The sequence below is a fragment of the Balaenoptera borealis genome (genome assembly GCF_965194805.1).
Source record: "Balaenoptera borealis genome assembly, chromosome: 1".
NCBI classification, from domain to species: domain Eukaryota; kingdom Metazoa; phylum Chordata; class Mammalia; order Artiodactyla; family Balaenopteridae; genus Balaenoptera; species Balaenoptera borealis.
This window is the reverse complement of record NC_138860.1, coordinates 149,104,045-149,121,341: the sequence shown is the minus strand read 5'-3', so window position 1 is coordinate 149,121,341 and position 17,297 is coordinate 149,104,045. Positions and strand designations below refer to the sequence as shown.

The 17,297-nt window shown below is 37.6% G+C and overlaps 1 protein-coding gene across 1 annotated transcript in view; it reads right to left on the bottom strand.

The window, feature by feature from the left end:
• Nucleotides 1-17,297, bottom strand: part of NDC1 (NDC1 transmembrane nucleoporin) — a 50,688-nt gene that overhangs the window by 15,445 nt on the left and 17,946 nt on the right. The window contains exons 8-16 of the mRNA XM_082357062.1: nt 15,601-15,736; nt 14,685-14,777; nt 13,062-13,143; nt 10,260-10,418; nt 7,838-8,083; nt 7,632-7,747; nt 4,917-4,967; nt 3,103-3,166; nt 2,244-2,344 (exon numbers count right to left, since the gene is read on the bottom strand). Coding sequence (XP_082213188.1) covers nt 2,244-2,344; nt 3,103-3,166; nt 4,917-4,967; nt 7,632-7,747; nt 7,838-8,083; nt 10,260-10,418; nt 13,062-13,143; nt 14,685-14,777; nt 15,601-15,736 — 1,048 coding nt within the window. The remainder of the gene's footprint in view (nt 1-2,243; nt 2,345-3,102; nt 3,167-4,916; nt 4,968-7,631; nt 7,748-7,837; nt 8,084-10,259; nt 10,419-13,061; nt 13,144-14,684; nt 14,778-15,600; nt 15,737-17,297) is intronic.

The window sequence follows — 17,297 nt, the reverse complement described above, 5'->3', positions numbered from 1 at the left end:
TTACCTCTTTTCAACTCTCAAAAACATGCCTCTGCCTCTTTCTACTCTGCCCCTCAACAGTATCCTCCATTCAACTCCTCTGTTTCAAAGTAAATAGGGCCTGACCCTTCCACAAATCTATAATTCTTACCTTCCCAATCAAAGGTAGGAATGACTATAACCAAATAAACAAATTGCTTTCCTTGTCATACCTACCCATAACCAACTATGAAGAATTAGGAATTCTGATGGTGGGGAGGTGAAAAGAAAGTAACTTTGGTGCAGAATACCTTGAGGGCAGTGTGATCCTTGTGAAATCAATTCCATTTCAACCAGCATTTTTAAAAAATGAAATAGAATGGAAAGCATTAGAATGCAGAGCACATACTGAAAGGTAAGCACTCTTCTAAGAATCTTTTGTTTCTTGTTACACCCACACACCTCTATATTCTGAGTCTAATGTAAATGTACTAGATCATGGTCTAAAAAGTTTGAAAGCCACAGTTCTAAGGGTAGAGCCATTCTCTCTAAAGAGAACCTTATGTAAAAATAAAAGCCCAGGAGAAGATGATAGACAAGTTCAGAGAGAATAAGGAATGTGGATCTGCAGCTTTCCCTGGGGTCTACTACACTGCTAATGCCCTGCAATCAGCTCACATTCAAGTCCCAGCTCTGCCACTAACAAGACTTGTGTGTGAGACCTGAGGTAAGTCACTGTACTACCGAGCCCCTCTCATGTGCAAGACAGGGCCAAAACACCTCCATCTCACTTCACAAGATAGATCTGAGGTTCAAAAAAAATAATGATAAATCACTCTGCAGACTATGGAACATTGTACTGTAGTTTTATTTTAAACTATATAGCAAGAGTGATTAAAAAAAAAAAACAAAACAAAACTATGCTATGCACCAAAGATATGCCCAAATCATGGTTACCCTATTGTGTGGTTAGACAAGCCAAATATTAGAAGTTGTGGAGAAATAGTAGGAAATTCTTTCTTTAGAGAAAGGCAGCTGGGAAAAGAAGCCAAATAATAAAACTACCCATGTGTATAAACATGTCTCAAATAATGTACATGAGAAAGTGGGCACAAAGAGGACTGAAAGTGAAGAAAAAAAAAAAATCACTGGTTTTGATGGGTAAGACTTTCTAAGAGGTAAAATGAATTGAGATTTGGAGAAAGGAACAGTGAAGCCTGTTTTCTCTTCATATCTTAAATTGTTTCCCAAGACCCAAATATGCACCAGTTTATTATCCTTCAAGCCTAGTTCAGTAACACTCCTCCAGAAAACCTATACACCCAAGCCCCTACCTCTAAATGCCCCTAGCGCTCAGTGTTTATACTCCTCATCTGACATACAACTAATATTACAAGGCAGTGTAAAACATATCACCCAACATGAAGTTAGGAAAGGCAGCCTAATGGAAAACAAGAAGCATACGTTTTACTTTTCTTCCTTTAAGTCTAGGACTAAAAAGACCTGGTAGTTTAAAACTATGCACACAGCCTGCTAACAGGAATCCACTGGCCCCAGCTCTATCTTCTTAAGCCCTGGCCAGTAGGTAACTTCTTATCTGCAGGGTAATTTAACTACAAGTCACTTTCAGTAGCTACAAATTATGTAAGGATGCAAACTTATAGCACTGAACAGAATTCCAATATCCTAAATAATCTGATTAATATCAGAGGTATAGCCTACAGGTTTAGTATACTTTCTTTCTCTGTTACAATAAAATTATTACTTATAAATGAATTAAAAGTTTATCTTCCTAGTTTCTCTTAGATTATAAGTGCCTGAGGGTGAGAATAGCACCATTATTTTGATTACCAACATATGTTTGTTACTCAATGTGATATGTAAGAAACAAACTGAGGGACTTCCCTGGTGGCGCAGTGGTTAAGAATCTGCCTGTCAATGCAGGGTACACAGGTTCGAGCCCTGGTCTGGGAAGATCCCACATGCCGTGGAGCAACTAAGCCCGTGAGCCACAACTACTGAGCCTGCGCGTCTGGAGCCTGTGCTCCGCAACGGGAGAGGCCGCAACAGTGAGAGGCCTGCGCACCACGATGAAGAGTGGCCCCCGCTCGCCACAGCTGGAGAAAGCCCTCGCACAGAAACGAAGACCCAACACAGCAAAAATAAATAAATAAATAAATAAATTTATTTAAAAAGTGTAAAAAAAAAACAAGAAACAAACTGAAAAAGCTGGGCAGGGGGAGGGGGCAGGACCTCTACCTCCACCCAACCCACATATTGCCTACCTCTTGTAGCGTCAACAAAGTATTAAGAATAGCTGGTAGTGTAGTCTGGACAACTCCAAATCTATCTTCTGTAAATGATGCTGCTACTAAGTGAGACAGACCTCAAGTGGAAAAGAAGAAAAAAGTTAAAAGCGAATCAAAATTAGGCAAATCTACTTGCAATACATCTATTTGAGAAAGGATTAATATTCTGAATGCATAAAAAAACTTCTAAATAAAAAAGAGGGAGTAATACAATAGAAAAATAGGCAAAAGATTGGAAAAGGCATGGAAAAAGTGCTCAACTGCAATAGTCTTGAATAATAAGATGACAGTCTCTGCCTTACGTTCTGGTAGGAAAAAGAATTTTTTAAAATAATATTGTGTTTGGTAGTGATAAGTGCTAAGAAAACAAAGCCTGATAAGGGTGACAGCTGTGAGGATACTTTTCACAGGGTGGTCAGGAAAGGCCTCTCTGAGGAAGTATCACTTAAGCATTGAAAAGGCAGTATGTGTAAGATGAAAAGAAATAGTTCTTTAGGAAATAGATTTTCATATTTAACCTAAGCTAAATATGCTTAAACATGTTATGTCAACGTAAGTTGACGGTTAAAAAACAATCTACTAATTGCAGTTTTTTTGAAATAGAGAAAAGAGAGGCAAGAATCCCAGGCTCAGTTTATCCACTTATATACAAGGAAAATCTCTGCCTAAATTAAAATACACCTAAATATCTAAGAAAAATGATCTATATAAAACAAAGAAATAACAATGTATCTGAAAATTCAAAGATTGAGATCAAAGTCCAGAACTGATCTTTCATGGATTATACTTCAATATTTAACTAATAAATAAATCATAGTTCACTGAGATTGCTTACCTTCTAATGCCCAAATATGCATTTGGGCATCTGAAAAAACAGCCTGAATGGAGGCCTCTGGGTGCTACAAATACAATAAAGACATTTAAGTAAGTTCCCCTGAAATGATAATTTCATGTAATCAATTATGTAGACTATAACAATAAAAATTTCACAGCTGCCTCTGAAGAATTAAAACCTGAAATTCTTACACAGTATGATTTAACTGCAATAAAGCATTCTGCTACCAACTCATTGTGTGACTCTTGCCAAGTCTCTAAATCTCTATGGGCCTCAGTTTCTCATTTAAAATAAGAGTTGAATAAATAATAAATATATTCAACACTTAAGAGAAGGGTTAAGAATGCTTTTTTTTTAAAACAAAAGAACTGCCTAAATACATATTACCTCTCTTAAATTGTCTACCCTCGATCCCACTGCAAAGAAAAACAACCCAACCTTCTTTAATACAGCAAGGTATTGTGGCATGGAGCAATAACTGGCCCGTGTAAATGGTGGATTTCATAATGCACCCAATGAAGCCTACTAAGTACAACAGCATGTTACATGTCCCAACATTAAGTAGCAGTGTCTACAACTCCTTATCATACAATAGATCCACTTGCAAAATTAGAATCAAAAGCAGCCGTTCACTTCCAAGGAAAAAGGAGATGTTATCTTGTTCAGCGTCTGCTCTGCCACTTACTGGCTATGTGCCCTTAGGCTAGCTACTTGACCCCTCTGAGCCTCAGGTTTCCTTATCTGTAAAATGAGGACAAAAAGACAACTCACAGGAATGCTGTTAGAATTAAATGAGGGAACTTAAGTGAAAAAAGCATGCATGGCATACAGAAGACAAAAGGGTAAGTTTTCTTCCCATCCTTCTGAAACAAAGCTCTGAAGTAAAACTTCAGACAACTCCTCTTCCTCTTGGTGGAAGACGAGACACCTTCCTCAGGGGTCTGATAGTTTAACCAGGGCTCTAATGGATAGCCTTATTGCTAGTTGGGTGGATCCTCCCTGCCACCACAGTGAAAAAACAGTTTCAAGAACTTGAAAGGATTCTCTGCTATGTGTATCTATATTCTATCAGAGTTACTGAGTTCTCTCTCCCCACCAGAGTATGACTCCCAAAGAATAAAAATGAGGAATGTACGCCAATGCAGACTTTCACTTGAAGGCATTAACTGAGTGCACTGTTAGTTAATACTACAATATCTGCAGAAAGAGAGAAGCTAGATTAAAATAATTAAAACAAAAATTCTTTCCCCTACAAATGGGCAAGGTTTTCCTCATCAAAGGATTAACTGACACACAACAGCTGTAGCAGTGAAAACAGGAATGAATTTTTAGCTTCTACCATTGAGATTTACTCCCCTACAGCAGCTGGGGCAGCTGACAGACAAGTTGGAAAGTCATTTAGTTTGTGGTCTGAATTACAACTTTTATCCAACCCAAGTTTAACGTCTGCAATCTAACCCAGTCATCTCTCTTCTGAACACCAAATTGGCCATAAAGATGTTAGCAGGACAATGAGCCATGAAGCATCACCATGGATTTGCTCATTTTGCAGCAAGGGGCTACATATCAGCACAAAGCTGCCTGCAGCCAAGAAACTCAGAAGGTCAACTAGAGCCAAGCCTCAGGAAGCCACTAAGGTGAGATGTGTGTCTAGGGCAGCTACTGTTAAAAGGGAGGTTTAGTGAAGCATGATGCAAAGCTGTTTGGCTTGCTAGGATCAAGCTAAATATTTAGAAGTCAAATCCTACCTGCTACTTCATTCTTATTTTGTTTCCTCTCCCCCCATTCCCAATGCTATAACTACACATTCTTACCTTGCTGAAAAAATACATTATCAGCACCCGTTTTGATAAGAAATTCTTAATCTGAGTTGGAAAAAGGGAAGAATTAACACATGCACATTTTGCAATTCTACTCAAATATAATATTACACATTTCCAGGTTCTTCCTGACACTAACTTAAATGAAACACTTCACATCTTACAAAGAAAGAACAGTATTTAAGGTAAACCACGTAAGTAAATACCTTTGTACTATAAACTGGAAAACAAAGACAGGCCATCTAACCTAAATTGCATTCTCATGTACACATGTCTAGCCCTCAAATTAAAGCCCTGTCATAATAAAAAAGGAACTCTAAGTGGTTCTGGTGATATTTTCTAAGACCATATTCTTTCTCAGTTCTCTACAACTGTCTTACCCTTTACCTCTTAACACCAAAAAAGAGCATGTTTCCCCTACCAAAAAAAAAAGATCTTAAGACATGAAGTGGTTTTCTACTAGTTGACATTTACAGGGAAAACAATTTTTTTAATATTAAGCTAAAAGCTACATACCCCAACTGACTTGAAAGTAAATTCATGACATAGCAGTACTTATGGCATATAGAGCCATATGGGATCCTGAAGTTTTGTAAAATGCCTTCAGTTCTGCCCTCTCTATTAATTGATCATTCTATCAATGAACATATTATTTCTCCCATCCTAAAAAATAAAACCCTTCTTTGACCGCTCAACTCCTCCCAGCTACTACCCCATTTCTCTGTTCCCCTTATAGCAAAACTCCTTGAAAGATCTAGCTTTTCTTGTGGTTTCCAATTCCTCTCCCAGTCTCTCCTGAACCCACGCCAATCAGGTGTGCATCCCCTCTACTCCACCCAGTAGCTCTTGTCAAGTACTCAGTGACCTCCACATTTCTAGCGCAACAGTTCATTCTTAGTTTGAGTCTCATGCTACCTATCAGCATCATCTCTGACACTCACTTCTGTCTGAAACACCCTCTTCTTGGTTCTTTCTCACCTCAACGGTGCTCCTTTGCTACTCCTTCTCATCTCCCAGACCTCGTCATTAGAGGGTCCCAGTTCTTGCATCTCTCTTCTTCTATATCTATATTCCCCAAGAATTTTCACGGAGTCTCATGGCTTTTATATTCTGATGACTTCCAAAATTCCATTCCTAACCTGGACTTTCCCCTAGACTCCAGATGTTATGTCTAATATCTTATTCAGTATTTTCACTTGGTTGTCTAGTAAGTATCTCAAAATTGACATGTCTAAAATCAAACTCATGATTTCCCTACCTTACCTCTATCAAATCTCTTCTTCCAGAATCATCAGTAAATTGCAACTCAATAAACTGCAACTACATTATTTCAGATCCTCAGGCCAAAAACTTCAGAATCAACACTGACTCTTTCACACCACAACCAAACCATAAGCAAGTCCTATTACATCTACCTTCAAAATATATCCAGACCTTGATCACATTTTAGTCTCCACCACAACCACTCTGGTCACAGATACCATCGTCTCCCCCTAGATTACTTTAACAGCTTTACTACTGTCCCTCTGCTTCCACTCCTGCCCTCTGAGGATCTAGTCTCAACACAGCAGCACTTTTCAAAATGTAAAGTTACATCATGTCATTCTTGTGGGTAAAACCATGCAGTGGCTATCCATCACATTCAGAGAAAATGTCAGTCTTTACAACGGCTAATGGGCCTGATGAGCTCTGGGTGCCTGCTACCTGTCTTATCTCACCACCCACCTACCACTCTCCCCTCACTCTGCTCTGGACACACTAGTGTCCACACCCTTCCTCACGCAAGCCAATCCTACTCCCACGTGAGGGCCTTTGCATTTTGCTGTTCCCTGCCCTCCCTTCAGGCCTCTGATCAAGAGTCACCCTATCAATGAAATGGCCCCTGATCACACCACATAAAATAGTACTCTCTTCCCCTAGGTACTGGTCTCCTTTACCTGTTCTATTTTTCTATATAGCATGTAAGACATCAAATTTCTTCCCTTTTAAGACATATATTTGTCATATTTTGCACATGACATATCAGGATGCATCTTATAGTCAATAGCATGTCACAGTTTAACTGGTAACTTTTTTTTTCTTAATAGTACGTAAAGTAAGTCTTACAATTAATAGTACAGTTGACCCTTGGAAAAACTCGGTTGTTAGGGACACTGACCCTCTTGCAGTTGAAAATCCACCTATAACTTACAGTCCATCCTCTGTATCCACAGTTCCACATCAGTGGATTCAACCAACTGCGATCGAGTAGTATTGTAGTATTTACTACTGAAAAAAAATCTACATATAAGTGGACACACAGTTCAAACCCGAGTTGTTCAAGCACAAACTGTATCTTTTATATTCAAAGAAATATAATACACTTGCTTGCTCACCTCTTTCCCTTCACTAGAATGTAAACATATGGTCAGGGACTTTTCTTTGCTGTTTTCCCAATACCTAAAACCACACCCTATATATATGAAGAACTCAATAAATATCTCTTGAATGAAAGAATTCACAGATCAAAGGCACTGTATTAGGTTAAGCCAAATGAAATTGCAATTTCTATAACTCAAAACCAGTCAAATACTGGCAATTTTATATGGGTCAACTTAATACATTAAGCATCCCCAAAGTCCTATTTATTCCTAATGGCTTACTTAAGTGAGATCCTTGATTCTCTCAGTGTTACATGTAACTATAAATCCTATACCCATATCATCCTACCTGTTCACGTTTATTCTGAATCCATGAATAAATCACATTGGGCTGTCTCACTGTCTTACCCTCAGCACTAACAGAGGTAGATGGAGAAGGATTAGAATATTCAGTCATTTGCTGACCTACAAAAAAAAAAACCCAAGAAGGTGAAAACTTAGCCTGATTCTCTGCAACTATGACATTTCAAATTTTAGAAAATAAATAGTCCTCACCAGAAGCCGAAGTCCATAATCTTGGCCCTCTTCTTGTAAGCTGAGGACTCTGAGGTGACCCATAGCACGTGTTTACATCAAAAATCCCAGCCATCCGATTCACTACACTAGAGCCAAATGGGGTCGCCAGGGGACTTGCAACATCAGGTGCAGACAATTTTGAGGAGAACAGCGACGTCTTAATTAATGATGGCATTGAAGGCCGAGGCATCTGGCTAGATTTTGGGGTGTGAAAAGTAGTTTCTTCTGTAAAAGAACAGATCCAGTGCTGAAGAGGCAACCTGATCAAAGCAGGCCACTGTGGAGGTTCTCAAATCTTACACATCTCAATTCTTTGTTTAACTCATTTAACCAAGGTTCAGTAGATTTTTTCCATTTAGGTTTACATTCTCAACATCCAGATTTTACTACTGCAACTTGGTGACCACTCAAGGAGCTTTATACATCTTTTTCTGTCAGGTTGGTACAGCCCCTGTTTTTTTTCTCTAAACAGGTATCTTCATCTTCAAGGTCAATTTTTCTAACTCTAAGCTGCTTTGAGTGAACCTATCAACTTACACTTTTTTTTCAGATGGCAACAACCTTGTTGCATTAGAATATGCCCAGGGTTACTGCATGTTCTTACTGTAACTATTACTTGGCTGAATCAAATCTACAGTGTGAAAATGTACAGAAAGAGAGAGTGCTAACCTTATTCCATTTTCCCCAGAGTTCTTTCAAGTTAACAGAAGTCACACCAGAGACTAATTTGCCTACAAATCTGATCTGTAAACAGCTTCTTCAAAAATTATCTCATAACTGTACCAATTTAGAGAGTCTCTTGTACAAAAATAGAACAACATCTTTCTGCCACTCCAGTACAAGGCACAAAGACAAATAAATTATACTAGTATTCTATCTTTTTAATAAAACTGGCATAAGACATCAAACATTTAAAGTACCAAATTTTTGTGACATAACTTTTTAAGGGTTAATGGCAATAACGAATATTTGGAGAATCAATTTACAAATTAAGATTGGGGTTTTTAAGTTTTGCAGTTACTCCTCAAAATTAGAGGCAAATTTTGACTGAGTGATGGGATATGACAACCATTTAAAATAATGAATAATCCATATTTGGTCTGGCCCAGGATCTCCCCCAACTCAGAATTACAATGATCTTTCTAACATGCTAATTTGATGTAACTACAGCTACTCAAAATTCTCTAACAGTGCCACATCTAAAGGATAAAATTTAAACAACTCCTTTCATTATCAAACATCATCCTACCCATTCAGACTCCTTTTGACAGACTTCCTTTAAGCAGTTACACTGTCTTGTCATTATTTGTGTGCCTCCCACTAAAAGGTCAGTTCCAAGAATGTTTTTTCATTTTCAACTCTTTGGCTTCTAGCACAGTGCTTGGTACATGGCAGGCATTCAATAAATACTTGCTGAATAAATAAATGCTAATCTGAATGCTAAGAACATCTGAAACACTCCAGAATCTTCTAAAATCTGACATTCATGAACTTATCTAAATCACTTTTCTTTTGTAATCTCTTAGTTTTTGGTCTATGACCCCAGCAGAGTAATGAAGTCAAAGACAGAGATGTGTTTGCTTTGGCCCATAAAGTGATTTTTTAAATATCAAGATTAGGTGCCAATGTTTAAAAGTGGTAGATTTTCCCCAAAACTTCTTCAGGCTTCTCTTTAAAAGAAAAAAAAAGCCCAGAAGTTCAGATACTGGGTCCAAATTCCCACATGGGAACAATGGACTGAAGGTAACCCACAGCTTCCCATTTCAGATGAAGACTGTGCTCTCAAGTTTACCACAGTCCTCACCCAGACAGTTCTGCCCATTTTCATTAAATGCCTGGCTCCAAAAGGCACTGGAACATTAAGTCTTTTTATCAGTCTTACATTCCTAGGTATTGTCTACTTAAGGTGTTTTGTGAAATAGCATAGGTTCCTCCACCTGTACTTCTTCCTCTCAGCTTTCATCTTTCAAACATTATATCAAGCTATCTTAAAACAATGAATGTGGATGCCCCCATCCCCAAATCACCGAGTCATTGCAGTTGCTCCTCTCTGGGCACTGCCCAGGAACTTTTTATCTCTGGGATACTGCAATCACAGCAGCATCCAGTATTACCTGTAAAGATTCACCTGGCTCTCTACTACAGTAAGCTGAAGTCCTCTATTTGATGATCAACATTTTGTTAGCCTTTTTAACACCACCACCACCACACTGGACTTAATTTTTTCAGTTGGTACCCAGGCCTTTTTCTTGATTCAGTACAATATCCCATATATTGGATCAATTTTCCCTAAAAATATATACTTCACACTTATATACATATCCTTAGATTAACTACTGTTAACTTTCTTAGGAAATAAAATGTAAGTGCTTTCCCCTCTCTTAGTAGTATAAGGAGTTACCTGGAGAATTCAATTTCTTAGGTTCCACTGGGTAGGATGAAGACATCACTCTCCCATTTGTAGCAGCAGCTTCTTGATAGAGTACAAGTTTCTGAGTCATATCATTTAAAAGATTCAAACACTCTCTTGAAATGGCTGTCCAACTGTGGGGATGTCCACCTAGGAGGTCCAAATACCAGCTTTTAAAATGTAGATAATCTTATAGTCTCCTCTCAAAATGGGGAGAAAAATCAACAAGAAATGCTATATTACACTTTGCATCAGGGCCCACTTTTCTCAGTCAAGCTACCATTTATACTCATGCCATCTAATACACAGCAGGAGTTCAATAAATATTTGGATGAAATAATTTTCCTAAAAGTCTACAAGCAAATATTTGCTATTTTACCATTAAAAAAACCCACTCTCAAATTGGTTGCTAAAATAAATCCAAACACTGTTGCACGGTTTCAGTGAAAAAGACCCAGGTTACTTCACTAGCAGTACTAAACTGACTGAAGACTTAAGACAATGAACGTGTCTACTGAGAGGCACCCCATGGCCCCCAGTGACCTCTAAATCGCTGTGGCTCACCCACTGTGCTTCCTTACATTTTCATTTGCAAAAGAGCCCCTATTTGCTATTACATCTATAGAAATGACACACTATTTGACAGTGATCATACTTTATACTGAGTGTTTATGTATCTGCTATCTTATTATTTAACTTAAACTACTGTGATCCACACTCTTAAAAATTCCCTTAATTCTCATTATCTTTTGATTTTCTAAAACCTTTATCTCCAATAGCTGTCATGTAAAAATCAACTGTGCGTTGAGAATAGCAGAGGAGTCCACTGAAAACTGGTTTCTCCATCCTGGGCATTAAACAATCATTCTCTCTTCACTTAGGTCCCTCCTTAAATCTTTCTTCCAAGTTACAACTTAAGAGGAATACCACTTAACCTGAAAACAAACAAAATACTCCATCAATAGGCCCCAGGACATTTTTTTTTCCTAAATTATTTTTTAAAAATTTCTTTATTTATTTTTGGCTGCGTTGGGTCTTTGTTGCTGCACACGGGTTTTCTCTAGTTGCAGTGAGCGGGGGCTACTCTTCGTTGAGGTGTGCGGGCTTCTCATTGCAGTGGCTTCTCTTGTTGCAGAGCACGGGCTCTAGGCGCACGGCTTGAGTAGCTGTGGCTCGCGGGCTCTAGAGCGCTGGCTCAGTAGTTGTGGCGCACGGGCTTAGTTGTCCACGGCATGTGGGATCTTCCCAGACCAGGGCTCGAACCCGTGTCCCCTGCATTGGCAGGCGGATTCTTAACCACTGAGCCACGAGGAAAGCCCCCCAGGATGTTTTATACCGCTGTATCGCAGGACCAGTAAGGAACTATGTAATGGTCCAGTTACATTTTTTTTTCTCCCAGTTTTCAGATATAATTGGCCTACAGCACTGTATTAGGTTTAAGGTATACAGCATAATGATTTGAATTACATACATCATGAAATGGTTATCACAGTAAGTTTAGTGAACATCCATCAACTCTTATAGATACAAAATTAAAGAAATAGAAAAAAAAATTTTCCCTGTGATGAGAACCCTTAGGATTTACTCTCTTAACAATTTTCATATATAACATACAGCAGTGTTAATTATATTTATCATGTTGTACATCACATCCTTAGTACTTATTTATCTTATAACTGGGAGTTTGTACCTTTTGACTGCCCTCATCTAGTTCCCCTGACCCCACCCTTTGCCTCTGGTAACCACAAATCTCATCTCTATTTCTATGACCAGTTACATTTTAATAATATGTTCTCTTGCAGAGAACATGCCACCCTGGTACGGTTTACTTGAATATCTTGTGAAAACATTTAGTGCATAGAGAATTCTTAAGTAAACCTCAGTCTGCTAGAAAAGTATTGCTACAGTTAATTTTCCACAGCATCAGCACTGGATTTTTCATACTACCAAAAGGAGAGTGGCTCCAATTATCTATACTTTTATATAACTGGACTTTATTTCCATGTAACATGTAACTATACGTTTATTTTATAATGTGGGAATTGGCGAGTTTGGCAAAAAGATGAAGAGCTTATTAGAGAGATGTAAAGCTACCCAGGTTCTGTCCCCACTGGTGCTGGGCTGGAAGGCTTTCCCTCCAGGAACAAGGCAGAGCACTACTGGCCCAGCTGCAGTCTGGAGGAGCTCGGCAAGTAACAATGAAGAAGTGTTTCAGAGTTGCCAAGAGTGTCCTTGGGCCTATCACCATCAAGTCTATTGATAATTTCTTTTCACTTTTTTTTTAAAAAGGAAGGCAAAGTAGCATGGCAGGAAGAGGGAGCTCTGCACTTAAGAGTCAAATGACAGAATTTCTTATTCCAACTCTGACATTAACTTCATTAAGCCACTTCAATCTCTCTGAGACTTAGGTCCTCCATAAGGATTAAACCATCTGCTTTTTAAGACCCCTTACAGCATTAAAACTTCTGGGATTCTCAAACTGTACTTTTCTGCTCTAAAACTGTCAACCTACCTCATAATTTCTTCAGGTGAAGGGAATGAGGGGGCAGAAGGAAATAATATAAAAATTTAAAAATACTTTTCCTGGAAATATAATTTCTAACCACAGCAATGCAAACAGTTGTATAATATTTAAATCAATACTTCATTTAATGGAAGTATTATTAAATATGTGTGATACTTAATGATGTGTGATATTTTAATAAATACATCTATTTCACAAAAAACTTTAAGTGGAACACTTTCTGCACACACATACTCAGTTCCTATTAGGTCTATTATTTTTAGCAATACCTGGCTGGCTAAGGCTAAAAACTTCTTGTCTTCGTGAAGGAGAATATTGAGAAAGCAACATCAGGTCCTGCAAGGCCAAATACTGAAAGGGAAAAAAATACACACTATTTAATTTTTTTAACCTCTATATAAAATCTTATTTATGAATGGGGCTCAATACTACGTATCTAAGGGGAAATCAGTTGAAATTTTTCATGAAGGAAATGCTTTTCAGAACCATAACCTTCCTTTCTAGACTTCCAGAACTTTCTTGCCTCTACCCTCTGTAGGCTACCCTAGTCACTGTGGGCTCCAGCTACCTAGGAACTACGGAACTCTCTGTGTTCCTTCCCACCTTATAGTGGGAAACTTAAAACACCACTTCCTCCTGGAACTTCCCTGGCCTCCCCGGCAAAAACATATACTCACACAGCTCTCAACCGTGGTACTTACCATAATTTATTGTAACTGCCTGCTTACTTGTCTCACCTGGTTCCACCCACTAAACAGTGAGGCAGGGACAACGTCTTGCTCACTGCCACGTCCACAAGTAGTGCCCAGCACACAGCAGATACACAACATACGCTGTACTTTTTTACTCAAAATATTCATTTTGTTCCCTGGCAAACCACTTTACTCATCATTCAAGACACCATCCCTTCTGCGAAGGTTTCTTGCTTTGGTCCCAAGCACAGTAAGTGGTTCCCACTGCACTTACCACAGTAAATTTTCATTATTTTGTGTATCTGCCTTTTCCATTAGGCTGTGCTTTGTCTTATTCATCATTACACCCTAAGCAACTAGCAGTGACTAACATCTGCCCAGTAAATACAGATCTTTTAAATAACCAAATGAGTGACTGATATTTTTGTTTATCTAATAAATTAGTCATAATTGATATTTAAAGGTAATCAGAACCTTAACGGGTCATTTTCTTATTAGTTTACAACTTTTCTAGAGTGTAATCCAAACTCTAGGTTCTATTTTAATTCTTTTTTAAGTACTATGACTTCTTAACAAGATCACATATATTGTAGTTCTACTTTTAAAATTTCAAAATGAAATTTAAATCAAAACAATTTATTCTCACTTAGGTTGATTTATAAACTTATTGCAACTTCTTTAGACTCTTTTGATTAAAATTTGTTTTAGGATTATTATCATTACTCAAATTTTAGAGAGTTCATTGAATATGTACACACTATCAAGTACTTCCTTTGATCACTAACAGCCAACAATTCTATATGAGTGAAAATATACCTTAAATCAATGATTAAAAAAAAAAATCAGTGTTTTGTTTTGCTACCATGAGGAATTTGTGAAAAGCTAATGTATATGGTTGTATATCATTATATTTCATGCTTGAAATATTTTTATATCTCTCCTAAATATAGAATTAGTCTAGCTTATACACATACGTTGCAATATATATACTTGCATCTTAGTCACTTGGAATGAAAACTGAAAAAGTAAACAGCATTCAATGTAGCAGGTAGGTGATTTTTACAATACTTTTTACAGTATTAGAATATTCTAGGCCCTCAAAAAATATATCGAAATACTTAATTATGCGAATATTAAGTCTATTCCATAAGATAAGTTAGAGATGACTGTGTAAAGACACAAAATGCATAGTTCTGCTACCTTTATGATGAGGGGAGGATTGCTGTTTAAAACTTTCGGGAGGCATTCATATGACTCTTCTGAAAATGGTGGTTGAACAGGGAACAGATGAGCCTATCAAATATAATCAAATATAAAGACTATGGAATGATTATTTTCATGACTTAATTACATTCAGTAAATTAGCACTATTTGAAATTTATTATAAAGGAGACAATACAACCAAACTAATATCTTTAGTGTTCCTTGCAAAAACAGATTGCATTAAAATTACATATACCCAAATACACTACCTTCTAACATGTTACTTTCCCAATTTTACTAGATCTCTGGCTTCCAATAATAGAAACAAATTTAAGAAACAAAAATTCTCTGAAGTCACTGAAGGGTACAAACCTACAGAGATGGTAAAATAAAACAGAAACACTCATTTTCTAAGACAAACATTTGGATGATGAAGACAATGCAATTCCTACTCATTTAAAATCATTTCTTCAACATAAATTTTAAAAAGTTCCTTCAAAGAACAAGTATTTTGTTGCCTTCCTTATATTTAAATATTTTAATACTGATCAATAGTATCTATACCAATAGCATGTAAAATTAATTAAAAATTGAGGCCGATCTAGTATATGCTCAATAGAGAAATGGAAACTTTCAGAAGAGAATTACACTATAGATAAAACATAGTAAGTACCACTAACAGTTCATTCAGTTTAGTTTTCAAACATTAAGAACACTAACACTGTTCCTCAGAAAAAAATACAAATAAATGATGGTTACAAAAGATATATGCCTTATGAAATCTCAGAAGAAAAACCAAAACCCAACTTCTCAAAATGACTTTGGGCACAACAACATGCTGATCAGTGCTCTACTAAAAATAAACCTCTGCACTCCAAAACAGAAAAGTACTGACAAAAAACTCAATACTAACCTCCGTGGCATAGATTTTGAAGAGTATCCATGAGATGTACCAAGTCATCAGGACAAAGACACCACAGAGCCAGACATGGTAGAGTAATGAGAGATTCAGGAGGCCACTCACAGTGTCAAGAGGCCTATGAAACTGCCTATGAAAGCAGAAATTACTATTTAATCCTGTAGGAAAAATACAATCTAAGCATTTAAGAGACCTGAGGCCCCACACTGAGAAACAAACAAATCCTATTTCTAAATAATAATGGTGATAGATTCCTCTCCTTTTGTACCCTGTACAGTTCTTTCACTAATACCTTCTTATAAAGTACACAAGGGAGACTTAAGGGAAGAGTAGACCTAAACTAGCTCTCAGTTTCTTGCATTCCAAATCTTCACTGTCACTTTCTATGACGGAAGAAGTCTCCCCTAGAGACTGGGTAAAATTTTATTATTGTTGTTTTGTAGCTTGATACTTAAAAACCATTCAGCATGACTAGCACCTCTCCTGGACCAGATTTCAGCTCTATCTGTATATGTATAAACAGTTTCATAGTAGTTAAGAACACAAAGTACTATCTAAAAATAACAAACTTTACTTTTAAAATAATTTAAGAAACTCTGTTAGAATGCTAAATAAAGGGAATGCAGGCAATGTTACCAAAACCTTGAATAGCTCAATTTGCAAAGTCATCATAATCCTACAATCACACACTTAGCAATTGTGAAAACAGGACTAGAACCTCTGGCTCTGCTATTTGTAAATGTTGTGATTTTGTTAATCACTTGACCTAACCTACCCTCAGTTTCCTCATCCATATGGTGGCATAATCTCTTCATTCTACCTCTTAGGGCTTTTATGAGATTTAAAACAGTTTATGTTAGGAGTGCCCAGCGTAATACTTGACATTCCTTGGAGTTGGGGTTGGGGTGGCGGCGGGGATGATAAAGTTTTTTTTCTGCTTTTAAATAAGCATCACTGAGGGCCTGGCATACATTAAGTCCAGAATATCAGGCACTGCCATACAAACAAAACATTTTTTAAGTGAAAGGAGGAAAAAAGTATTATATTAAATTTCTATCAATACCATTATTATTTTTCTCTTTCCATTTGACCAAGTATAAAACCTGGGCTAACATAATAAATGACCCACGCATTTGGTTTCATATATAGTGATTAAGCAGAAGACAAAACTAAATTTTACCTAGCAACTTTTAAAAGTTAGGAATTTTTTTTTTTTTTTTTTTTTTTTAAAGCACTTTTCTTTTTTATAGCTACTTTATTTATTTATTTTATTTTATTTTTGGCTGTGTTGGGTCTTCGGTTCATGCGAGGGCTTTCTCTAGTTGAGGCAAGTGGGGGCCACTCTTCATCGCGGTGCGGGGACCGCTCTTCATCGCGGTGCGCGGGCCTTTCACTATCGCGGCCCCTCCCGTCGCGGGGCACAGGCTCCAGACGCGCAGGCTCAGTAGTTGTGGCTCACGGGCCCAGCTGCTCCGTGGCATGTGGGATCTTCCCAGACCAGGGCTCGAACCCGTGTCCCCTGCATTAGCAGGCGGATTCTCAGCCACTGCGCCACCAGGGAAGCCCTAAAAGTTAGGAATTTTTTGAAATCTACACTGGAGAAACCATAATACCTCAAACATCCATAAATGTCAGTATTCGCACTCCTCAAAAGTGGTAGTAGTTAAGATCATACAAAAGTATCACAGTGG